The 27046-nt window shown below is 41.6% G+C and overlaps 1 protein-coding gene across 1 annotated transcript in view; it reads left to right on the forward strand.

Moving 5' to 3' along the window:
* The first annotated feature begins 1629 nt into the window (after positions 1-1629).
* The window catches only part of LOC126341713 (cytochrome c oxidase subunit 6A1, mitochondrial-like), an 84735-nt gene continuing 59318 nt past the window's right edge, over positions 1630-27046 (forward strand). The window contains exons 1-2 of the mRNA XM_050001837.1: positions 1630-1761; positions 19360-19485. Coding sequence (XP_049857794.1) covers positions 1677-1761; positions 19360-19485 — 211 coding nt within the window. The 5' untranslated portion in view covers positions 1630-1676. The remainder of the gene's footprint in view (positions 1762-19359; positions 19486-27046) is intronic.

The raw sequence follows: 27046 nt of genomic DNA on the forward strand, positions 1-27046 counted from the left end.
ACTGGAAAACTGTGGAAAGGATATTCAGATATCTAAGAGGAACTTAAAATCACGAGTTAAGATACCCTAGAGAAGGCAATACAAAACTAGAAGGCTACAGCGATGCGGACTTCAGGGGTGAAATGGGAGATAGGTACTCGACTACTGCCTGATGCTTTAAATTAATTGGGGGGGGGGGGGGGGGGCACATTTCATGGTCCTGTCAAAAGCAAAAAACTGTTGCATTGAGTACCGTAAAGGCCGAGTATATGGCGCTGTCATACACCACACAGGAGGCACTGTAGCTAAGAACATTAATATGTCACAATAAAGGAGCCATTAAACTAGCTAAAAAGAATGTCACTTGTGCTAGGACAAAACATATAGATATAAGGTACTGTTTTATTCGGGACCTCATAGAGCGACAGAACATCGCCGTGGACTACCAGCGCACAGAAAACATGTTGACTGACCTTCTGACAAAATGGTGGGAGAGGGGGGGGGGGGGGGACAAGGGGGTTGTTCTAATTGTGGGAAGAATATTTTTTCTTGTGAGACGGTGGCAAAGTGCATCATGTGAAATATAATAGACTTCTCTGGTGCTATTGTATGATCTGAGTTTTATGTGTGTAATGTAATGTTCCTTGGTTGTTGCGTTCGATGTATTTCATCCGGAAGTGGAAAAAAATGTTTCAAATGGTTCTGAGCACTATGGGACTTAACATCTGAGGTCATCAGTCCCCTAGAACTTACAATTACTTCAACCTAACTAACCTAAGGACATCACACACATCCATACCCAAGGCAGGATTCGAACCTGCGACCGTAGCGATAGCGCGGTTCCAGACTGAAGCGCCTAGAACCGCTTTGCTACATCGGCCGACCGCAGGTGCAAAAATAGTTACTGGCATTAAATGTCTGTTACTCACTATTACTTATACAAGCACCTCTGTCATCTCACTCTCTCTTCGGAAAGAGGCTCCCTGTTGTCGACCAGGAGACAATGAGAAGACCGAATTTGCATTTCCTTGTGGTATCATGTTTCACAAATTGGAAAGATTTGTGAGAGAAAAAACTAAAATGCTAAACAAATTTTCATGAATCAGTAACATCACTTCATTCAAGGACACGTCTAATTAGCTGCAAATGTTGCAAACTCACCCCAGCCATATGATGTCATGGTGGAAGCGTCACTCACGTGCTTTAATCAAAAGCAGAAATACGTTTTCGGATTGTGCTATCAAAAAAACTACGAGCGTGCAGGAGAGATAATTTGCATAGTTACTGGATATGAAATGTAAATGGCGTAGGATAAATTGATGTCTGTGATGAATCATGCAGACTAGACGAGAAAATTAACAGGAGCACTGTGAAGCCACTGCTTTGTGCCTTTAGTTACGGCGCCAAACGATAACCACTTTTCTCCGCCATTCTACAGTGTTTGCTGTTTTCAGCGATTCCGTAGCTGAAGGCCATTAATGGCGCTTGCGCACTCGTATTTCTGCAGGTTAGCTAACGCCCCTTTGGGGTCTTACACTATTCCCCGTTGTCTCCTTAATACGAACATAAGTTTTCCGAAATACTATAAAGTTTTGAAACACTGCTGGACGCAACGCTCAGGCGCCTAGCAACATTCCACTGTTTATTCTTACGTAGAACTGACACGTTGCCAGGCAACGAAGCTACCACGGGACGAGATGCTGCGCCGCGTACTGGGTCTACGCTGTCTCTCCGCAGCCACGGAATGCTCAACCGAAAACTGCAAACTCTTCTACTCGACAAGTAAGTCGCAACACTTCACGGAGTAAATCTCATTCACTGTCTCTCTTAGTTATATTTTTGTTGATTCACACCTCTGTTAACTGACAGCAGACCTGTGTGTCACTCCAGACTACCTCTCTTTGAAAGTTAGTTGCAAACACACATCCATTGCCTTGAGAATATATAGTAGTAATGACATTCAGCATATCGCTTAAACAACCGACAAAAATCAGTCTGAGAATTTGCATCACTAGCCACTGGCTTTGCTATTGATGTAATGGTACTGGTAACTGTGACGGCACTTCTTGGCGTGCATTTCCTCGAAGCGCTGTTCGTTGGTAATTTCCAAGAATGATTGCCTACCGAAGTGGCGGTGTCCAAACGATACATAACGAACGTGCGATTATAAATCGATTATGAGACTTTGGTGGCGGGCGTTATGAGTACGTTTATGGTGGTTGCTCCAGCAATGACAAAAGAAGAGTGTCACAAAAATACTTTCAATTGTAAAGGAGACGACTTACCTTACTCGTCGTCGATGTTGGAATCATGTGAAACTCCATTGCGGTGGTCTGGATGGATAACTTGGAAGAGTCGAACCCTGTATTCTTCCTGATACTCGTTCGTTTTCCGCACTGTCCACAATGAAATTGTAAACGGTGTTTTAGAAAGGAAACTGTTCTTACGAAGTTTTACACATTTCGCACCGCTACAGTCTACACAGCCCTTGTTTCCTCGTCCAGTCGTACTCCATATTTGCGACAAAAAGTAGATCAATTTTCTATGCTGGATAAACATGGAATTCGATTTTTCCATGTGAGGGAATCCGCCGAAGAAACGTCAAGAACGCCAGACATCCCACTCACTAACCACATAAATCGTCTGGGATTCCATAGCAATTCACAAATAATTCACGGAGGTATGTAATTCAGAGCAACTAAGGGAACGACGAGAAACATGAAAAGGACGATCACAAATGACTGATCACAACACCCGCCACCATGGTCGCATGATCAATTTACGATCGCATTTTTGATATGTATCGTTCGGACATAGCAACTTCGATAGGCAATCATTCTTGGAAACTACCAAATTCTCTACGTCTTGTTTCGGTGGGAATTATTTTATTAATTTTTAAGCGATTTAACAGAGTTCGTATTTACTGTACCCTTTCCTTAATTCGTTCCAACTACAACTCGAGGTTACATTTTTAAGATAGTCGATTCGTTTTCTTTCCTGTCAATAGTTAAAGGTTTTCATGTATGATAAATATTACGATTTATTCCTTATACATGTCTACATTCACAACAGCTCCACTTGAACTACACAGTATGATCAGACACAGTCTGAAAAGCTTGTATGGGTGTTGCGGTAGGTAGCGCCGAGACAAATTGTTGATAAGACATTCAAGATGCTGTGTCGTTTCCGAGTTAATTAGTACTGAACTTAGTTAGTCAGACAACTGCGCACGCAAATTAAAACAGCTCGCCAGAGATGAGCACGAGGAGGAGGATATTGGTGTTTAACGTCCCGTCGACAACCAGGTCAGTAGAGGCGAAGCACAAGCTCGGATTAGGGAAGGATGGGAAAGGAAGTCGGCCGTGCCCTTTCAAAGGAACCGTCCCTGCATTTGCCTGGAGTGATCTAGGGAAATCACGGATAACCTGAATCAGGATGGCCGGACGCGGGGTCGAACCGTCGTCCTCCCGAATGCGAGTTCATCGCCAGAAATGGTGTCGCCAAACGTGTAATTCGTTTGGTCTCCAAAAGCCTGAGAAGAGGTCGATGCAAAAATTTAACATGGAACTGCAGTAAGGACAGAACCCGAGCCAAACTCTGAACTGGTTAACTTCAATGGTAATTTACTCGGAAATGGAGCAGCGTACCGAACTTTTTTCTGAGCAAGTATTTCTCTGCGTAACAAAACTCATTACGCCCTAACAAGCTTTTCATATCTTTTCGGACCATCCTGTATAGCTAAAGTACATTTTGAGATGCTACATTCGATATATTTTTGAGAATTTTTATAAAATTTCGTACTGTGTCTTCTGAACATTATACCGGTGGAGGTTTTTGTTTCGATAACAGTGCAATATTCACGTTCTGTACCATAAAGAGTTTCTTAATAGTCTGTGATTACGCATCGCAGTTGTAATTCGAAATATTCTTTTCCCGGTGCATTACATTATCATAATCAACAATGACCGTTTTATTTACGTTTCAAAACATGACGTTGGGTGTGACTTTGTAGCCGTCGTGTCATGTACGTTGTTTGACGCATATTCACTCCGTCACTGGTCAAAGCTGTCGCCTAGTTTTGCAATTTCCACTTCCTCCAAGATACTGCAGTAATGGGTTCCAGCGTGTCGGGTAAAAAAATTGTCTATTTACTACCTCATCATCACACAACGACGGTGCGCCCATACACAGACTCACCAAAAGGGCAACTGTAATACCTGCTTCTCATGGAAATAAGATAAGGAAGCTAATTAGAAATTTCTTACTCATATTGTTGTTTGTCAAAAGAAGTTACAGCCAGTTTTAAACATAGATGTTTCTGTGTTCTGGATTCTGGTGCTTTTGTGTTATTTTATTTACTGATGTTAGTACTGTCATTCAGTGGATGTATGATGTTTTTGCGATTCTATCTGGGGATACATGTTCCTCCTGCCTCCGTCCCGGACGAACGTTTTTCTCCACACTGTAAAGTCATTTGCATGAAACTGGCTGCAGGATACATGCAGACTTTTAATCTGTTGTACTAGTTACAATAAAATTCATGTTCCCTAGACATTAGCAAAAATTGAAACATGTCATCTTCGGAATTCATTATTATGAACATTGCATTTCACATGTCAAATGTATTACTGCATTCTGTTTCTGCTGTTCACCTTACTATCTTAACAAGGTCTAACGGTACATTCAGCTTAGATGATTCAATATTCAAGTTTTACACGCAGTAAAAATCCAAGAGTATTCACGTCCAACATCAACTAGCCATGGAGACGAATTTAAAGTTAACCTACAGTTTGACCGTTCCGGTGATACCGGTATCTTCACCTGATTTAATCTCTAACTTTAGCTCTTTATTATAAGAGGTACTAGCTGCAGGAAGCTATCTGAAACGCGCACACTTCCATGCGCTCGTCGCTGACTATCTATCATTTCACGGCCGCAGCCTCGCAACAGTGCAATTCTGACCTGTGGTCATCTTGAAAATGTCACTCGATTCGACCCCCCTATCTTGATCTGAACATATCACGTTCTTTCTCGCCACCCTTGTATATTCGTTTCCCGTAGCTAGTCATCTTGAAAATGTTAACTTAATAGTAATTTTACACTGAAGAGTCAAAGAAACAGGTATATTTGCCTAACATCGTGTAGCGTAAATTAATGTACACATCTGATAATGAATATACTCTCAAAAAAGTGTGTTTTGAAGCATAATTTTCTGTAGTGTCGAAAAGGAGTGCTATTCATGTCGGTGCGTTGCGGCATAAACGTTGTCATGGACCCTATAGTTTTGACTTTACGCGCTATAAGCCCTGCTGCCGTGTCACTTGCGAAGCGTCTCCCGAGCTTAAGTAAGCACGGGAGTTAGGCCGACGTCCACCGAAGTTTGCACATGCTTCTTCTTTTAGGTCATGTTCTCGATATTTTATTGCTTTCTAGAACTCACCCACCATTCATTCTCCTGGTTTAATGTTCCGATTCCATTACTTTACTCACGCCTTACCCTCCAATTTGTTACCCGATTCATATGCTTGTTTTACTGTCTAAGGTAGTATAATTTGCTGTCTAAGCTAGTATAACTCGCATTTAAAAGCGAACGCAGTACAGTGTCGCTTGCACAACGGATGGCATTTTCAGATTTCCACTGACATACATTGACCTTCCTCTTTCCTGTTCAGATATCTCATAATGTAAATATAGAACTACTAAGAATAATTTTAGTGATACGTAAACTAATGGCCTGACCGCCAATGAGTTCTACATTTCGCACCAACGTCTGAATTCTACGGTAAAGTGTAATTTATTCTTCTGCATATTGATGTTTTTTAAATCTTTGCCTCGCCTTTCTTTGACTATTAGTATAGATTTATTTGAAAGTGATCCAAAAATGAATTTAAAAATTTGTGAATTCGTGTCGAAGTACTAATTCTTACTCATTCCGGCGTTTTATAATTTCGTTCCAGTACTGCAAATCTGACATTGATTTATATTCGCTTGTGTAAACCCACTTCAATTTTTCTCATTAAAATCCAGCCTTTTTGTTAGCGGTTAGTATAAATTTTATTGGATATCTTGTACATTACAAAAAGCAGGCTGACATATGTGTAGATTTTTAAAAATTGTATATCTCCTTTATAGTAAAGTAGAAGAACTGCAACATTCTTCCATATATGAGGAAATGTCTCATATGAGGAAATGCCTCCCTCTGCAGAACTTCAGCAACATACTTTCGCCGTTCCTAACTTGGTCATCCACTGTACCTATTGCATTTCAGGTATCGTCAACTCAAGTAGCTTTACGTTTCCTTTCACTTCGAGTTTAGTCGGACAATACTTCGGAAGTCTCATAGTTTTTATTATTATTATTATTATTATTATTATTATTATTATTATTATTAGTTAGCAGAGTTTCTGATTCTGCTCCTACTACACAAAAATTTTAAGAAATCCACGGGAGCTTGAACAACTTTCACTGTGCAGTTGGTTACTGGGCCGTTTCCCAATTTAACTACTTAATGTGTTACCTTTAGAAAAACGTATCTCCTCCATCAGACCCAGAAGATATCGTGATGCCGATCGGCAGCAGTGTTGTTCTCCACCGTATGGGGTAATCCATCGGATGCTCTATGGAGAGGCGCGAAGTCAGCACATTGCCCTTACAGCCGTTGTCAGTTTTTCAGCCTTTACAGCAGCTCTTTGTAAATCCCCAGTATGCATCGTGCGGCTGAGAGCACCTTTTTTCAGTCCTTCCCCGAAGGAAAGGAAGGAAAAACCCCTTGCAGTAGCCGCTGGGCGCGTTATAACTTCTTATCACCTGTAACGCTTCAGTAAACCTACTTCGATAGATTTCTTCTCGTTTGCCCCTACACTTCGCGATCATAGATACTTAGTCAGCCGATGAAAAGCAGCGTTGAAGAAACATCGACTAAATACCTACCAAGCAAAGACCGTATAACTCAAGCATCTGTAAGTTCGTAAAATTTCTGGAGTTTGGGATTCCAAATAAATTGCGTGAAAAGGTGTTGAAGTTCAAGTGTTCACGCCTTATTGCCTGCAAAACATGTTGCAAATGGCTATCAAGTCCGTATTTACTGTCCAACTAACACTGCTGAAACTTGATAATAGTTTTGCTATCAGATCGACACACGAAAGCAGCCAGAAGTCCACCATCAGACGCGAGTGATTTTAACGTTCCATGCAGTTACTGACCAAAACCTATTCTCGAGTTACTTCATCAAATCGTTCAGTAATTTTCTTACAAAGAAGTGCTCCCCTAAACCAACCGAAATGTTTTCGAAACACGCCACCTAGAGTTTAAGTACGACCAGAAAATTCACTTGCAAATAACTTCCAAACGAATCCACTGAAAATTTCCAGACCTTCATTATAACGATCAAAGCTAAAGTCGCTTTACAATGCCAATAACAGTATGGATAGAACGTAAAATTTCTTTCGTCTTCACAAAAATTTGCGTGCAGTGGTTCCACAATGATCTGTGCAGCAAGACAACTAACAAGCAGTTCCGAGAGGTACAGAACTGAAGCAGAAAGCACTACAGATGATGTTTTAAGCAGCCAATCGAAACATCTCCAGCCCTCAAGTACTTGCAGTAATCCCTACGTCATCAAACGGAATCATAGAAAGCAGTTCATACAATAAATTCTCTGTTTATCAAACCAAATTTAATTGCGGTTTATCTCCAGAAGTGAAACATATTTGCTTCAACACCCAACTTCTGTTCTGGCTGCTTTTATGCAAATGCGTGCCCACTAAGACATGGTTCCTCAATGCACTGAAATATTCCCACGCAAGCATCGTACAGCGTTTACATCAAATAAAACATCCACACTCTACGTATGACCTCCATACAGTCTTTGTGTCTCCACAACACACTGGACATGCATTCGGGAGGTTGACGGTTCAAACTTGCGTCCGGCCGTCCTGATATACGTTTTCTGTGGTTTCCCTAAATCGCTTCCGGCAAACGGTACCTTTGAGAGGGCACGGCCGATTTCCTTCCCCATTCCTCCCCAATTAGATGGGACCGATGACCTCGCTGTCTGGTCAACAGGCAGAATGGGGCGTTGCGGTCGTCAACGCCTATAAAAGACGCCAAGATTCTGGCGCAGTTGTTAAATCGGTTACTGCTGCTACAATGACAGATTATCAAGATTTAAGTCAGTTTAAACGTGGTGTTATAGTCGGTGCACGACCGATGGGACACAGCATCTACTAGGTAGCACTGAAGTGGGGATTTTCCCAAACGACCATTTCACGATTGTACCGTTAATATCAGGAACCCGGTGAAACGTCATATCTCCGACACCACTGCGGCCGGAAAAAGATCTTGCAAGCACGGGACCAACGACGACTGAAGAGCATCGTTCATCGTGACAGAAGTGCAACCCTTCCGTATATTACTACAAATTTGAATGCTGTACCATCAACAAGCGTCAGCGTGAGAGCCATTCAATCGATATGGGCCTTCGAAGTCGATGGCTCACTCCCGTATCCTTCATGACTGCACGACACAAAGCTTTACCCTCGCCTGGGCCCATCAATACCGATATTGGACTGGTGATGACTGGAACATGTTGTGACTCTCACGTCAGATTGTATCGAGCGGATGGACGTGTACGGGTATGGAGGCAGCCTCATGAATCGATGGGCCCTGCATGTCAGCAGGGGATTGTTCAAGCTGTTGGATGCTCAGTAATGCAGTGGGACCTCTGCAGTTGGAGTGATATGGGACCCTTAATACGTCTAGATAGGACTCTGGCAGTTGACACGTACGTAAGCATCCTGTCTGATCATCTGCATCTATTCATGTCCATTGTGCATTCCGACGGACTTGGGCAATTCCAGCAAAACAGTGCGATACCCACACGTCCAGAGTTGAACAGAGTGGCTCCAGGAACATTCTTCTGACTTTCAACACTTTCGTTGCCCACCAATCTCCCCACACCTGAACATTATTGAGCACATCGGGATGCTTTGCAGAAGAGATCCCCAACCCCTCGTAATTTTACGGATTTAAGGACGGCCTTGCAGGATTTATGGTGTCAGTTACCTCCATCACTACCTCAGACATTAGTCGAGTCCATACTACGTCGTGTTGCGGCACTTCTGCGTGCTCGCGGGGTCCCTACACGATATTAGGCAGCTGTACCAGTTACTATGGGTTTTAGTGTATGTAGATGTAGAACGTCATGTGCATTCACAACTCTCTTTTTTCTACCTATCTGTCTCTTCGTCATTTTCGTAAATAGCTCTGTGAGGCTCTCGCATGTCACCTTCCTAATTCCATCAGTGAGAACTTTAATATCTCTATTTTTTCTCTTATTCCTGAGGGTTCCCAGCCTGTGACCGAACAGGCTGTGCTATCGTGCCTATCACTCAACTACGCAGGCGGACGAAATGTACCTACCCAAAATAAGATATCATTTCATTCTCTTTACGCTCTTGGTGTTATGACCAGACGAAACTACAGATCTGTCTCCAGTGGAGCACAAGTTAAGACATCATTGGTCGACAACTCCAGGGTCATCCATAAACAGCAATTACCGTACCTCAACTGACTGACCAAGTGCAACAGGCCTGGAACTCCATCCCACAAACTGACATCTGGCACCTGTACAATACAATGCATGCTTGTTTGCATACTTGTATTCAACATCGCATGCACTTCTGCTTGCTTGCATTCAACTTTCAGACGATTACGTAGGTAATTAATGTTACAGAATTTCACACTTGCAATATATTATCTTGAGCTTACATTAACCAGTGCTCTTGCAATGTTAATCACTTAAATATGTTATACAGATAAACGTATTCCCGAAATTTCATTACTCTAAATTAATAATTTCTTGTGGTTACGATATTTTTTCGCCAGTGTGTTTAAGGATCATGGATTACTGGCGTTATTGTCTATGAATAAAGGCGAACAGGCAGCTTCCTAAGGTCTGTGTCGCTTTCTGTTCAACAAATACTATGTCGCAAAGTACACTACCTGAAATTCCTGAGTCCACTACATCCAATACTCTTTCACCAGATCTGGATTTCAGATGACCCAGATACTCCTACTAGGGAAAAGGATCCTAGACAGCTATGGTCCAAAGCCTGAGAAGGCCGGTACAGCTTGAGGAGACAAGTGTTTAGTTGTAAATATGAGCAAAGCTCTGCTCTCAAAATTTTCCTCCTAGTTTTAGCACTTCGAAATCTCGCAGTTGTGTGTCAATACTACCAGTCTGTGTAGTGATCAGCTGCCAGAATAGACGTCATGCCATATAGGACAGCTTAAATTTCTCGCACCAGAGCGAGCAGCAACGATAATTAGATTGATAAGTGTTCCCCGTTTAATCCTCGTCTCTTGAAGGTATTGCTTGTTCTGATCTGCTAGGTATCTTGGGATCTGATAGTACAAAATAAATCTGCGGCAATCAGCAACAATAATTACAGATATACTGAGACACGTGATTCTGTGTTCTCTTCGATTACATTATACACTACGTGATCAATGTATCCAGATATTTGGCTGAAAATGACTTACAATTTCGTGGCGCCCTCCATCGGTAATGCTGGAATTCAATATGGTGTTGACCCACCCTTAGCCTTGATGACAGTTTCCACTCTGACAGGCTTACGTTGAATCAGATGCTGGAAAGTATCTTGGGGAATGGCAGCCCATTATTCACTGGCTGTTGCACTGAGGAAAGGTATCGATGTCGGTCGGTGAGGCCTGGCACGAACTCGGTGTTTAAAAACATACCAAAAGTGTTCTGTAGGATTCAGATCAGGACTCTGTGCAGGCCAGTCCATTACAAGGATGTTATTGTTGTGTAACCACTCCGCCATAAGCCGTGCATTATGAACAGGTGCTCGATCCTGTTGAAAGATGCGATCGCCATCCCCGAATTGCTCTATAACAGTAGGAAGCCAGAACGTGCCTAAAACATCAATTTAGTCCTGTGCTGTGATAGTACCAAGCAAAACAACAAGGAGTGCAAGCCCCCTCCATGAAAACACGAACACACCATAACATCACCGATTCCGAATCTTGATGTTGACACGACACACGCTGGCAGATGACGTTAACCGGGCATTCGCCTTACCCACATACTGCCATCGGATCGCCACATTGTGTACCGTGATTTGTCACTCCACACAACGTTTCCCCACAGTTCAGTCGCCCAATGTTTACGCTCCTTACACCAAGTTTAGCATTCACAGGCGTGATGTGTAGTTTATGAGTAGCCGCTCGATCATGAAAACCAAGTTTTCTCACTTCCCGCCTATCTGTCATAGTACTTGCAGTGGATCCTGATTCAGTTTGGAATTGCTGTGTGATGGTCTCTGGATAGATGTCGGCCTATTACACATTATGACCCTCTTCAAATGTCGGCGGTCTCTGTCAGTCAACAGACAAGGTCGGCCTGTACGCTTTTGTGCTGTACGCGCCCCTTCATCTTTCCACTTCACTATCACATCGGAAGTAGTGGATCTATGAATGTTTAGGAGTGTGGATATCTCGCTTACAAACGTGTGACACAAGTGACACCCAATCACCTGATCATGTTCGAAGCCCATGAATTCCGTGTAGCGCCCCATTCTGCTTTCTCACGTTGTCTAATGACTACTGAGGTCGCTGATACGGAGTACCTGGCAGTTGGTGACAGCACAAGGCATCTAATATGGAAAACGTATGATTTTGGGGGTGTACGGATACTTTTGATCACATAGTGTACGTATCTCTAAGTTATGGCTCGGTAGAGGCATTTTGCAATTACTTAAATTGCTGCTAAGTGAACAAACTCCACTGAGAATCACTGAATCAAACGTTTCAGCCTTGTTTTAGTATTTCTTCCCTTTGGGACCTAAATTTATGACGTAGTTAACTGGACACGTAAATGAGTAACGGTTTGAGACCTCATATGGTCGCAGCCGGTGTCAACATTCTGCACTTAGCACACTCCTGCTTCTGCATTAAAAGTAATTACTGGCTTTATAGTGAAAGGGAGAGATTATTATCTAAAGGAGAGAAATCTCCGGCGAGAATTTTGGTGCATATTTTGAATATACGACGGTCTTGGAATATTAAACCGTGAGGAGGAGGACTTCCTGTAGTAGGTAGTTCTCGTTATAATGTCAGCAACCACTTGTCAACGTGTAAAATCCATCTCATTCCTTCATTTAAATTTCTTTTATTACAATGTCACATACCACTCTTCAGCAAAATTCCCCTGTTTTGTACTCTACGACGACGTATAATTTGGAATATTCGCAACACCAATATTATATTCTTCGCCGGCTAAAGTCCCTAATCAGGAGTCATCTTGTGATTATTTACACGACGTTTGTTAAACCTTTTCTTCCTACAATGATTTATACTTAATTATGTTCAGTCTGTGTCCCTGAAACATAGAAATTTTGCTGTCAAGTAGAACGAGTTGCTAAGCAGTTGGGATCTCAGACATTTTAGAATTAGACGAAACTGTTCGTAACCACTAGAAAAGACATCACCATGTAAAGTAGTTATTCCAACAGACCGGAGAGAATAGTTATCTCTAAACTTTAGTTGGTAACTGTGTTAACTGCCGGATTATTCAAAGTCATGCCCCAGAGCTCACACCTCTCATTGAAAGTAATTTCCCTCTGCTAACAATTGAGAAATGATTGTAACGTAAGAGGACGAGAGTTTATATCGACAAGCAGAACATTTATCTCTAGTGAGATCCAAAATGTATTCAGCTACGAATTAACGTGAAGACGGTGTTTTCATATTAACGTTAGGCGCTTTCTATTGATTACCAGATTCAGATATCTCCCTTTGAGGCATCTGAAGATAGCCTAAAGTCGGTAGCGTTCTGTAGTAGTAGATGGTGATTTTAACCTACCTCCTTAGTACGCATAAGTTACCGGCGATAAAGACATACATTGATAAACCAAAACATTATGACCGGTGCCCACCACGACATTGGATATCGCCTGGTCCCGTTTCGGGCACGTGATGCCGTAACAAACATATGTAAGCGGACTAGACACGGATGGGGAATTATCCTAGCAAAGATATGTGCTGCAAATGGGGAAATACATTGAGGTAAGCGACTTTGAGAAAGGGTGGATTATTTTGACGCTGAGCCTGTGAACGAATATCTCGAAACCGACGAAGCTGGTAGAATGCCAACAAGCTACTGTCGTGATAATGAAACTACCACTAGGCGTTAAATGGTTTGACATCCACAACTCTTCGCAGAGCGTTTCGGAGGCTTGTCTGCCCTGTAAAACAGAACTGATTGAGATCTGTGGCATCTCTGTCGAAAGAGAAGAGTGCTAGTGCACGCGCAACTGTTTCGGAACACTTTGTTCATCATTCTTTATCGATCATAGAGCTCCGCAGTAGACCACCCATATGTATTCACTTGTTGACCCAACGATATAACCGAGCGAGGTGGCGCAGTGGTTAGCACACTGGACTCGCATTCTGGAGGACGACGGTTCAATCCCGTCTCCAGCCATCCTGATTTAGGTTTTCCGTGATTTCCCTAAATCGTTTCAGGCAAATGCCGGGATGGTTCCCTTGAAAGGGCACGGCCGATTTCCTTCCCCATCCTTCCCTAACCCGAGCTTGTGCTCCGTCTCTAATGACCTCGTTGTCGACGGGACGTTAAAAAAAACACTAACCTAACCTAACCTAACCAACGACATAGTCAATTACTATCGCAGTGGGCACAGAACATTCGGCATTCTACCGTCGATCAATGGAAACGTGTCGGCTCTTCGTCTGAATCACGTTTTGGTTAAACTAGATTAATGGTCGTCTTCACAAACGCCGTCATCGAGGTGAACGCTGCCAAGGACGCTGGGTGGTGAGAGCAGTATTGTGCTATGCGGGATATTGTCCTGTGCTTGCATGGTACCTGCCGTAGTAACCAAAGACACGCTGAATGCTGCGAACCACCTACATCTCTTCGTGCTTGGTGTCTTCCCCGAGGGTGATGTCATCTTTCAGCATTATAATTATCCGTGTCTCAGAGCCAGAAATGTGCTAAAGTGGTTTGAGGAACATTATACTGAATTCGCCTGATGTAAATCCTACGGAACCCATCTGGGTGCTATCGGACGCCGTCACCGCGTGCGCAAATCAACGTTCCATTGTTAATGAGAATTACATGACGTGCACTTAGAAATCTAATGCCACATACCTCCATAGACTTATCAAAAACTGTCGGATACCTGATGCGCAGAATCAGTGAGGTATTTCTTTCCAAAGACAGACACGTAAGCTATGGTTCATTAATGTACAGTCTTCTGAAGTAATACTCGATACTTGAGTCGAAAATACATTGTCTGACTACTGTCTCGAAGAACTCGTGAGAAGCCACACATGAAACAAATATTTTAGGCACCTAAGTTACAAACAGACCTGATCATTTAGAGGTCTCCAATGAGTTGTCGGCGATGATAAAGATCAGCAGAGGCTAAATGATCAGAAAGAAAGGTAGGAGTGTATTAGTGTTCAGCCGAACTAATAGTCATAATCAACTTACTTAACGGACAACGTGGGAATATTTATTCCAACTCTAGCAACTGCAGAGCAACTGTGGTTAAAGCTTAAGGGCGTCACAAACTACCACCTACACAAACATGTGCTACTGTAATAAATGCCACCAGAGACCCACTGTGGTTTAATGTTACCATCTAGAGAGCGTTGTGAAAAGCGATTGCTTCATAGGTGGTATTTACACCGACCATACAGGGCCCTGCCATCCCGTCACTCCGAAGTCGGCCGAGTGCAATAAATCTGGAATGGCCGTCAGGGGATGTTTCGCTCATTCCAGTGTGAGAAGCCGACCGGAGCTAACCAACATTGCGGCCATTCTGAGTTCTCACAAAATCATTAAAGATTTATAATTTTGTTTCCTCTTTGTGAGCACAGACATATGCCCAAAAAAAGACTGCATATTAATAAGAGAAGTAAGAATTTTAAAAAAAGAAGAGGAAAGAGATTAGAAATATTGGGCGTCGAGACGAATTTACTGAGTATAAACTGAACATCAACAAAAGCAAAACGAGAATAATGGAATATAGTCGAATTAAGTCGGGTGATGGTGAAGGAATTAGATTAGGAAATGAGACACGTAAAGTAGTAAAGGAGTTTTGCTATTTGGGGAGCAAAATAACTGATGATGGTCGAAGTAGAGAGGATATAAAATGTAGACTGGCAATGACAAGGAAAGCATTTCTGAAGAAGAGAAATTTGTTAACATCGAGTATAGATTTAAGTGTCAGGAAGTCATTTCTGAAAGTATTTGTATGGAGTGTAGCCATGTATGGAAGTGAAACATGGACGATAAATAGTTTGGACAAGAAGAGAATAGAAGCTTTCGAAATGTGGTGCTACAGAAGAATGCTGAAGATTTGATGGGTAGATCACATAACTAATGAGGAAGTATTAAATAGGATTGGAGAGAAGAGATGTTTGTGGCACAACTTGACCAGAAGAAGGGATCGGTTGGTAGAACATGTTCTGAGGCATAAAGGGATCACCAATTTAGTACTGGAGGGCAGCGTGGAGGGTAAAAATCGTAGAGGGAGACCAAGAGATGACTACACTAAGCAGATTCAGAAGGATGTAGGTTGCCGTAGGTACTGGGAGATGAAGAAGCTTGCACCGGATGGAGTAGCATGGAGAGCTGCATCAAACCAGTCTCAGGACTGAAGACAACAACAACAACAACATGTCAGCTGCACAAGGGTCACAAGGAAAAGGTAGGATGTGAGACCACTATTCCAGCAGGCCGTTTTATGATAACGCAAAATCACGGCTGGGTCATGGTAATAACTTCCTAATGATATCGGGCGACAATATTTAAATTTTATTCGCGAATGTCTAAATCCGATTGGTCATGGATAAGCACTCGTCTATGAGTCTAGATATTGAATTTCATTATCTAACTCTGTTTAACAAAAAAAAAATGGAGAATACCTCATTACCTTGTTCATCTTCTCAACAGATTAGAACCACTCAGATGCTTGTGCTGTGGGTTGATGGCGGCAGCAACTTGTCGTTGGTGCTTTCTTTCGATATCAGCTCTTGGTCTGTCTCCTCACCAAGTCTATTTTATAAAACGTAGCCACCAAGAGTGTCCAAAAAGTTTTACATTTCCACCCTCCTCCGCACACAGTCTGTACAAATGCTCCTCGACGAGTGAGAATGCATGTCCAAAGGAACTTTGCACCGTAATTCGGAATGACACAGACACTGAAATATCGTACTTCTCCGCCAACACCGGTCACCGGCAAGCGACTTTCAAGTAAAATGTCTCACTTGTACGAGAATATACATAATGGATTTACGACTACAGGTTGCAGAAGCGTGGTTGACGACTTCTGAAAGTTTGGGTCTAGACATGAGCCGTCCACGTTTAGCCAAATATTAAGAACACAGCTGACGATAAGTGGGAAGTACGAGTTCGAGTCCCGCGCCGGCACAAGTTTTCGTTGTCGTCATTCCACTCTACAGCTGATGGTTGTTCATATTCGCAACTGCGTATACGTTTAATGTATTTCAAATGGCTCTAGTCACCGGAGTGCCTGTTCTATGGACATGAATGAAAGTCCAAAGGAACTTTTCATCGTAATTCGGAATAACACAGGTAGTACAATACCGTATTTATCCGTCGATACTGGGAAAGGGTTGAATGATAAGTAATTCCTCCTCCTTCGTTAGTTGGGTTTGGATGGGAATATTTTAATAAATCAAACGCAGAAATAATCCTTAGAATGTGATGTTTAATTAGCAATATTCACTTTTCCACACAATCACCAGCTAATTGTATACATTTCTGCCAACGATGAACAAGTTTTCTGAAGCCACCACGTAAGAAGTCAACACTCTCTTTCCGCAACTACAGTCTCACAGTTCTCTCAACGTCTTCATCAGAAGCATAATGACGTCCCCGCAGATCGTCTTTGACTATCGGGAACAGATGGAAGTCAGACGGTGCTAAATCGGGACTGTATGGAAGATGCCGTACGGTGGTGCTATGGTGCACAGATCTTCCGATAGCCAAGCAAAACAATAATGTGTCCCACACGTTCTTGTGAAATGCCGATTGTGCTTGCAGTTTGTCTCTGAGTGGTACGGCGATCGTCCTTAATCAATCTATCATTATTTTGCTTGTCAAATTCTGTGGTTGCTGTCACAGGACGTCCAACTCTTTGTTTGTCACGCAGGTCAGATGTTCCCGCCTCATCATCTTTAAACTTACTCGCCTAACGACGCACAGTATTCACATCAGCACACTTACCACAAACTGCTCTCATTCTCTGCTGAATCTCCTTTCGGGTAACTCCTTCTGCTGTCAAAAATTCAGTAACTGCACGTTGCTTAAATCGCATTGACCGACCGTCTTCGCAGGGTCCCATACTTAACACTGTAACAACAAAACCGTTCAATGCTAAGGCCTCCCGCCAACTGCAGCTGTAGAGAAGAGGCTACGGAACAAGCCAGTAGCAGCCGTATACCAATGCTGCCAACTGTTGAAGAGTTACGAAGGTGGAGGCATTACTTTTCAGTGAACCCTCGTAAAATGTCTCACCTGTACAGGAATTTACATAGTGTATGTACGAGTACAGGTTGGAGACACACGGTTGATCACATGCCGAAGCTTCGGTGTCACTGTGAGTCGTGAGTGGTTAGGCAACCGTATGGCGGCCGCTCGCGATAACCAGGAAATACGGGTTCAAGTCCTGGGCTGGCACGAAATTCCATTGTATAGCTGATGGTTGTCCATATTCTCAACTGCGAATACATTTAATGTAAAATTATTTAAAGGTTGTTTCCTATGAAACTGTCTTTATGTAAAAAGTTAATAAGATCTACCTCTTTTCCAGCTGGTACGTCCGCAGACACGATGAGAGACTGCTATACACGCACGAGGAAGCCTCTGCAGAAAAATGATAACAAAATTTACTACCTATTCCTACATTCACAATTAACACTGCCCACGAAGCCCACATAAATGTAGACAAATGTATGAAAATGATTAAAAAAGATAAAGGGCTAGACAGCGTCAAATTAGAAGATTAGAAATAATGGATATGAATTCAAAAAGGGGTAGGATCAGATGATGTCTGTGATGATGTCACGTAGACTGTAGGACAGAATGCAGCAAGATCACTATGGAGCAACAGCCTGCTGTCCTCATTTACTGCAGTCACACGACTGGCTATTTTCCCCGACATTCTAAGATGTTTGCTCTTGATCATGGTGCTGTAACTGAAGATCGCTGTTGACGCTAACACACTCGTTCTTTACAATCAGGTGTGCCTCAGGGCAGCGTAGTAGGTCCGCTGCTTTTTACGATTCACATAAACGGTCCGGTTGATGGTATTGCCAGCGGCATTGGACTGTTTTCTAATGACAGTGTAGTCTACAGGAAAGTAGTTTCACATTAAAGTTGTGAACAAATCAATAAAGATTTGAAGAAAATAAATGCGTGGCGTAACGACTGGCATTTATCTCTAAATATTAGTAAGTGCAACCTAATGCGTATAACAAAGCGAAAATCCCCATTAATGTACGACTACAGAATAAATGCCCAGTCTTTGGAAGCGGTAACGTCCGTCACATATCTGGGTGTGACTATTCGAAATGATCTCAAATGCAACGATCAGATTATACTAGTGACGGGTAAAGAAAACTCTAGATCGCGGTTTATTGGTAGAATCCTGAAGCGATGCAGTCCTTCAAAAATGGAAATTGCTAACAATACTTTAGTTCGCCCAGTTTTAGAGTATTGTTCTTCTGTATGGGACCCTTATGAGTTGAGTCTGATTCAAGAGATTGAGAAGGTCCGAGGGAGAGCGGCAAGATTTGTGACTGGTATATTTAGCCATCGTGAGAGCGTTGCATATCTCATAGAAAGTTTGAAGTGGGACACACTTGCAGATAGACGGCGAGCTAAACTTCCAAGGGGCTGCTCACTAAATTCCAAAATCCGATCTTCGCCGAGGATGTAGAGCATATATTATTACCACCAACTTTGAAAACGCGCAATGATCACCATTCAAAGATAACTGAAATTAGGGCTCGCACTGAGGCGTTCAGACAGTCGTTTCTCCTTCGCACGATCCGCAAGTGGAACAGAGGGGGGGGGGGGGGGATATGACTTTTGCGCGAATAGTGCCCTCTGCCACACACCGCTTGGTGGCTAGCGGAGCATATATGTAGATGTAGATGTACAATATTCCCAACTATCTCCTGAATATCCTGAATACGAGCAGATGATTATTATTGAGAAGTATTTTAAAGTCTTAGCAACAATATACGATGCATCGCACGAGGACCTAACAACATTAGTGTTTATTGTTTATTGTTATGCAGGGCTGTTTTGTGGCCACGCAATGAAGTTACCACAGGACGAGTTGCAGCGTCGCCTGCCGGGGCTACGCTGGTCTTCCACAGACGCGGAATGCACAAAGGAGAAGTGTAACCTCGTCTATCCGACTAGTAAGTCGCAGGCGTCATACCCTGTGTCTCTTTCACTGTATCTCTCAGTAGTATTATGGTTGATTCACGCTTCCCTTTGCCTAACTGCAGACGTGTAGGTCAAATCATGACAATTCTCTCCGAAACTTAGTCGCAAGCACAATTCCAATGATATTCAGTGCCAATGCCAACCGCATACCGTTTAAACAACCGATAAAACCAGCCAATAGCAATTTTAGATACTAGCCATTCGCTTTCACCACTGACGAAGTTAAACTGGTTGTGATGGCTTCGAGTCTTCATTCAAATTTCTTTATATCGCTATTCGTTGCCATGATTTCCTTAGTATCGAGAGGAATTATAGTTCTAATCTCTGCTGTATATGAGTAACAAAACCCTGCCTGATCTGTTTCGGTGGAAATTATTATATTAATGTTTAACTGATTAATCTGTTTTCTATCTTTACGATAAGCATTCTTTTATACGTCCCCACTATAGCTGCAAGTTATTTATTTACTACACTCGATTCACTTTCTTTCCTGCAAATAGTCAAAATTCTGTCTGTGTTAGCGCCATGGAGATCTACTCCTTATAAAAAATTTGGAAATTCTTGTTAAGTTCCTATGGGATCAAACTGTTGATGTCGTCGGTCCCAAGGCTTACCCATTATTTAATCTAACTTAAACTAACTTACGCTAAGGGCACACACACACACCCATGCCCAAGGGAGGACTCAAACCTATGAAGGGAAAGGGGGGGGGGGGGTCGATACCAATCTGGCGCTCTAAATGTAAGAAAAACGTATAAAGATGTTTTCATACCTAATATATTACGAATGGGACTTGGGCAGGAAAGGTCAAATAAGTGAGGAAGGTATAATGTTGACTTCATTATTAACTGCCGATTACGCAGTTTTTTAAACATGAGCACCGGACATGTCGACAAGATGCTGTACAGCGCCACATTTGCACTTGCTGGCGAAAATAGTAAGTAATGGTTTTTCCCTGTAAATCGGTTCAGCATTAATGCATTACTATATTTAACAAGTTTTGTTGCCATACGATATTTGCAGCCCACACTGGACCTCTCTTAATTATAACCACCTAGTACATATGCATCCTCATAACTGCTTCACATCAGCAATACAGATAAGTGTACTTCGCAGTATTAGTTCTGATATCTTTACAACAAATATGTTTCTTTTTTAATATGTCCTCATGGTCATTGGTAGTATCACACTTCAGTAAAGTCATCTCGGTTTATAAGCTATGTCATTTCGAATAACATACTCGAGGTTTCAACAGCTGTCTCTACCATTGTCATCAGAATATAAAACCATTGACTGCCAAGGCTGGCAAGGTGTTTCGCTTACATAGGTGCAATAGCAGCGTCTGGAACCTTGCACAGAAGATCAATAGAACACATACGCGTATGGCGAGTTTGGCAGCTTGTGACAACTGCAGTCCAATGTGGGCCCAAGTGCTGTCAGTTGTCACATAGTGTCAGCTCCATATTTGAAACTGTCGCTCCCACCTCCCCACAAACATCAAGTGTTGGCTTTTTTTATATCTAAAGTGCGCATCCGTTTGCTTCAAACTGTGTACACTTGGTCTCTGTTTTAACTGTTCCTGTTTGTTCTAATTTCGGCAGCATTCTTGAAACAAAACTCCAATGTGATGAACCATGATCCAAGACTTGTCTTTTCAAACTGCATATTATATCTGTTTTCTAGGTAATGTTCAGCCACGGTCGACGTCTCAAGTTCCCATTTTTTCATGTCGTAAGTGCACATTGAAACGTTCAGCAACAGTGCAAATAGTTTCTGCTCTACTTATGCAACGTGCAGCTCACACACCATGAACGTACGTTGGCTTTAATGTGACAAATTATACGTTGTATCTTGGATGTGGGCCAGATCACTGGCCTCAGTCCCTGTATCTGCAGCGTACATCCTATCTTACTAGTCACTGCCGCACAGTTTGGAATGAATGCCGCTGGCTTGGACTCTTCAGCCAATTAATCAGGCGTCTTTTGTTAGTGGTACCTGAAACATTTTCCATTAACTCCTTTGCTCTAATCAATTACACACAACACACGTCTTAAATGCTGAAACTCGGACTCTAGGTGAACGTCATCACATGTAATCTTTTTCCCATATACAATTACTAACGCGTTCACCACCTCTATCTAATTATGGGCATTCAAGTACCGTTCTTTGTACACAGAATACCTTTATACCTATGGACCAAGCACAGCTCCTGCCTTCCATTCAACGAAAACTTCTAAAAACGAAAACTAGCTATCCGCCACCATCCTTACGGTAAGTTTAGTGTTAGGTTAGACACCGTTCGTCTGATGATGTTTTGCTGTAGTGCTTTTACACCATTAGTTCCTATTTTGGATGGTGTCGTAAGTGTAGTGTAGGAAGCAAGACGGATGTAGCCTTGCAGAGTTCAGAGCACGCTGCCCAAAGTGCTCAATGAGGTAATTCCCGGCAGCCAGAGATAGTAGTCACCCCATTGGCATGCCATCCGCCGTCTCTTTATATTTGTTGCGGAACAGAAGGTACATTGTCCTTAAGGCATGGTGTAATAGCTTGACAATCGCTGGTGGAAAACTGAGCCAAACTATACAGCATGTGTTGTACAGGCACCTTCGTAAAAAAAAATGACACAACGTCTCTGATAACCGTTATGTCGTTTTGCCCAGTCTTTATTTTCCTGAGGCTCTCAATGAATGACTGCCAGTTAACGATATGGTGTTCACAGTGTTTCCCATTACGAACCAAAAATTCTGCCAGATGTTTTGCCAATCTGTATTTGAGTGATCTGATTGCGCTATCGGCTTCAGAGCAACACTTTTCTTGCAATTCAGAAAGCTTGTGATGTCTGACGGCGTTAATTTCGTTACCGCGTATTCTGGTAAACCTTCAATCACTTCCTTGTGTTTTTGATAATGGGTTGTGTTGGATCACAATTAAGTTTCTGGTAAGTATCATTTTCTAATAAATGTAACACTTTCAGATATAGTCCATAGTATTCAGGACCACAGTGGCATTTCCTCTATTGGCTGCAAGGACAATCAAATCCTTGTTGTTACGTAGTAAGTATAAGTCACGTCGCTCCACCCAGCTGACAGTGGTTTCGGTGGCTTATCTTTCGCTAAGAAAAGATGAGAGTCTTGTCTCATGGATCATCATATTGGGATTGGGATATAAAAGAGGTGTTCAAAATTAGAATTAACAGCAACAGTTTGAAGAGAGACCAGATAAATGTATATAGTAATGCATGTGCAGGAGTTCCGCATGTCGACTGGTGGCAGGGAAGTGGGAGGGCAGTGTTAAATGTGGCACCAGTCACTCGGCCATCTGATATCTCACGGTGTGCAGTGTACTGGAGCTGTGTGGATTGGTAAACTGCCTTCTGCACATGCATCACTTCAACCCTCTGTGGAAAGTTCTTGACACTAGTATCACACTTATATAACCGCAACACTGTGCCACATCTGGCAGTACATGATTTCAACTCCTGATGACGACCATGATGATGGTAGAGGCAGCTACTAAAAGGTCGAGTACTTAGTTTTAAGTGTCATGTTTTGTGATCTGATTGTGAGTGACACATGACCAAAATGGGGTACCTATGTAGAACTCACTGTAATAAGAAGCATAAGTTATAGATATATATTGTAGAAAATACAAAATGTGTACTGAACAGTGTTAAACATCAAACCACTAAATTTACATATGAGAAATTATGTTGGATTCGAAACCTCTCAATGTAATGGAAGAGGTTAAGACGCTATAAATTACCCCTCAAAGTCAGACATGAAACTGGAAGACAAATTAGGACACCTGAGGAGGGTATGGTAAAAGAACCTCACAGATAAAGAAAAGGAGCACACTGAAAAACACAGAGTACACAAAAATAAACACTGGGGATCAGGGTTTAATAAAAACCCACAAAGAATCAAGGAAATAAATAATGAGATTTCCTAACTGTTTGATACTTATGAGGGACCCTCTGTGGCGACAGATAATCAGCATCCATATTCTTAATACCTGGCTTACACAAAATCAAAAAAGAAATACAAACTAAGGAACATGGTGCACATAAAATTGTACAAGCACGGGATAATCTTGGTGAAAGGAGTGAATGGGCTAAATAACCTGGGAAATGGACACATTAAACCAGGAGATACAGCCCTGGAAAACAGATTGTTACTGAGAAGCCTAATACAGGAAGACAGAAGGTTCTATCATAATGTTTAACGTTAGTTAAAATGAGTGACACATTAGTACTTTTTGATAACTGCTTAACTAAATACTTTAGTTATTGGAAAATTAAGACAAGCTGAAATGTTAAGTTAGTAATGATGTAGCTGGTGATACTTATTCGAAAGTGACAATGGCTTTCACTGCAATCCACTTGTAAGTATATTCCATGTTTTCTTCTACTTGAAAGCAATATGTGCCATACAAGTTAAACATTAATTCCTTTTAATTTTTGGTAACAGCATATACAGAGAATAATCTGAAGCGTCTTAAAATTTTCCTTGAAAAATGCTAGTATTACATGTATTAGTTTAAAAATGACTTCATATTAAAGTTTTTGTAACTTCTTTAAAAAGGGAGTTTCTAATATCCTTATACTTGTATAACATAGTTAGATTGTTTGGTATGAAACATACGGGTATCTGTTAGAGTTTCTTCTTGCCCTCCAAAAATAAAAATCTTGAATTTAATAAAAAATTGAAAAATGCAATGCTAGTGACAAATATTTTCGATGCAGGTAACAAATATCGTATTTAACTTAACATAATTTTAAATACTAGCATTGATGTCTTTGACCTATGGTTGTGTATTACTCTCATAGAATGTGAGTGAGAGTGAAATGTATGCTGGTTTGTATTATTATTGTATGATTCTTGGTAATGATGGCATGCTCTCATGAATTTTTACATGTTTTTCCTTCTGAAAGAAAATTCTTAATGTATATACGATTCCACATATAACTTAATGGGTTATCAAATGTGTGCATGAAAAATGTAGTGCTTGAAATTGCAGGCAAGAGCCACCTGCAAATCTGTTTATTTTGCTAAGAATTTTTTGCTACAGTGTACGAGCGCAGAGGCACTAAACAATGGTTTAAAGTAGTATTGGACATATGGTTAAAGTATCGACATTTATGGGAAGTTAAGGCATTTATATAATATGTAGAGTTTAGTGTGAAAAATTGATGGCACGAAGAACTGTTGCACTGGGACAGTGGGTGTGATGGATAAAAAACAGCCGAACCTGACATGATGTTTATGGACAGAAACTGATTGTTCACCAGTGAAGAAGTATAATGTGATCACACAGCTTTGATGAAGAGGAAAGTTCCAACGATTTTAACCACTGTGTAAAAAAAAGAAGTTGCCTCTAACAACATGAATTAATGATATACGTTGTACCTCAGTTATTGGGCTAGATATCTATCAGTTGAGTATATTTTGATAAATAGAGCTCAGTAATGTTTCATGTAGTTGTGAAGTCTCTAGTAATGGCGCTTAAAAGCTGAAGAAAGATAACGATTTGTCGTTGCATTGAGACTCTACATCCTTTTGTCACCATGACTTAAGATATACCATTTTCAGTTTGGTTTTTAATAGATGTAGAATACGAGAAGCTGTCGACATAAATTAACTATTCATTTGAAAGGTGGGGGTAGATAAAGCAAGAGTAAGAGCAGAAACGTGTGTCCTGCATAACCAGGTGCTGTCTGATCAACATATAATTACCGAGAAGGATTTTTGTATCGCTGAGTCTAATGTTATAGCCATCACTACTTTGTGGAAGTGACTATGGAATGTTCGACAGCGTTAGTGTTGATGATTACGTTTTACACTTGAGACACTCACTTTATAAAATATCGGACTGGAACGATGTTTAATGAAGTTAGTTCATAGAAGACCTAGGAACAAAGTTGTACTTTTACTGCAAATGACTTTCTTTTCAATCAGAACTGCTTTTTGTTAATATGTTATTTATTTAATGTGCAAGAACTTGTACTTAGTTTCCATACATGTTTCCTAACAGTGGACTAGTTGGTGACTGTGTGTAGTACAAAATAGGAGAACTGTTAAGACATAACTCGTTTGAGGCGATGACTATTATCACAGCTACTATCCATTTCGGTATAAAGTCATTGGTTATTATTACGACTTATTCATGTTGACTGTGATCGTTGAAGCTTATTTTTGAGATGTCTAGTTAATTGTGATTCTTTACGAGACAAGGCAGTTACTGCCTGAGTACATTATGTTGGTTTACACGGACCTTTAACCCCATGTTCACCTAAATATTTGGAGTTAATGAGTGTTATGAAACAGTTTTTTGTAATTTTGAACATTTACGGATTAAATGGTGGGTGGGGAAAAAACAGACTGGGTGGAATATTTCATACTGATAGGAAGTTGACTGAAGTTGAATTGTGAACAGCCTATACATTGTTTCTAGAGTTAATTACTTTCTGCTGACTAGATGATATGTGGGTGAACATTTCTGGAATAACTCACACGCTTTTACTTGACTAAAACAGCTTTAATATCGCAGTTTCAATTAATAACTAACACCACGGTGCTTTAATACCGCATCTCTCTATTTACACGAAATATTTGCGGATTCACTGCTGACTGCTATTAGTGGCTCGTAATTGACCACTAAAGCGTGAAAGCAGTGATAAAGCCCAGCTGCACACGATAGTATGGGCGTGTAGTTCGAAAATCTTCAACGATAAAATTACAGACTGAAGATTGTTCATGGGAACCTGGTCTTAGTGTCATATCAACGTTTATGCTGCGAACCACCCCTCCCATAGAACAGTATCAAGGTGGCCCCAGAGATTAACGTCATTATCTGATGGACGAAACCATAACAGGACTGCCACATTACCTCACCATGTGGGACACTGTGGAGAGTTTTTTTTAATTTGTGGCTAAACCTTCTCGAAACCTCTAGTGATCCAAGAACTGTAAGCCACGAATTCTGCTTCCCTTGTCAGTCAGAAGTAGCCGATGAAAATTTTCCCACTGCGTTATGTATAAAAACCCCGAAACGATGTAGATGATGCTGCTACACGTAACTTAATACACTACTGGCCATTAAAATTGCTACACCACGAAGATGACGTGCTACAGACTCAAAATTTAACCGACAGGAAGAAGATGCTGTGATATGCAAATGTTTAGCTCTTCAGAGCATTCACACAAGGTTGGCTCCGGTGGCAACACCTACAACGTGCTGACATGAGGAAACTTTGCAACCGATTTCTCATACACAAACAGCAGTTGACCGGCGTTGCCTGGTGAAATGTTGTTGTGATGCCTCGTGTAAGGAGGAGAAATGGGTACCATCATGTTTCCGACTTTGATAAAGGTCGGTTTGTAGCCTATCGCGAATGCGGTTTATGGTATCGCGACATTCCTGCTCGCGTTGGTCGAGATCCAATGACTGTTAGCAGAATATGGAGTCGGTGGTTTCAGGAGGGTAATACGGAACGCCGTGCTGGATCCCAACGGCCTCGTATCACTATCAGTCGAG

Source organism: Schistocerca gregaria, chromosome 1 (assembly GCF_023897955.1).
Source record: "Schistocerca gregaria isolate iqSchGreg1 chromosome 1, iqSchGreg1.2, whole genome shotgun sequence".
Taxonomy (NCBI): Eukaryota; Metazoa; Arthropoda; class Insecta; order Orthoptera; family Acrididae; genus Schistocerca; species Schistocerca gregaria.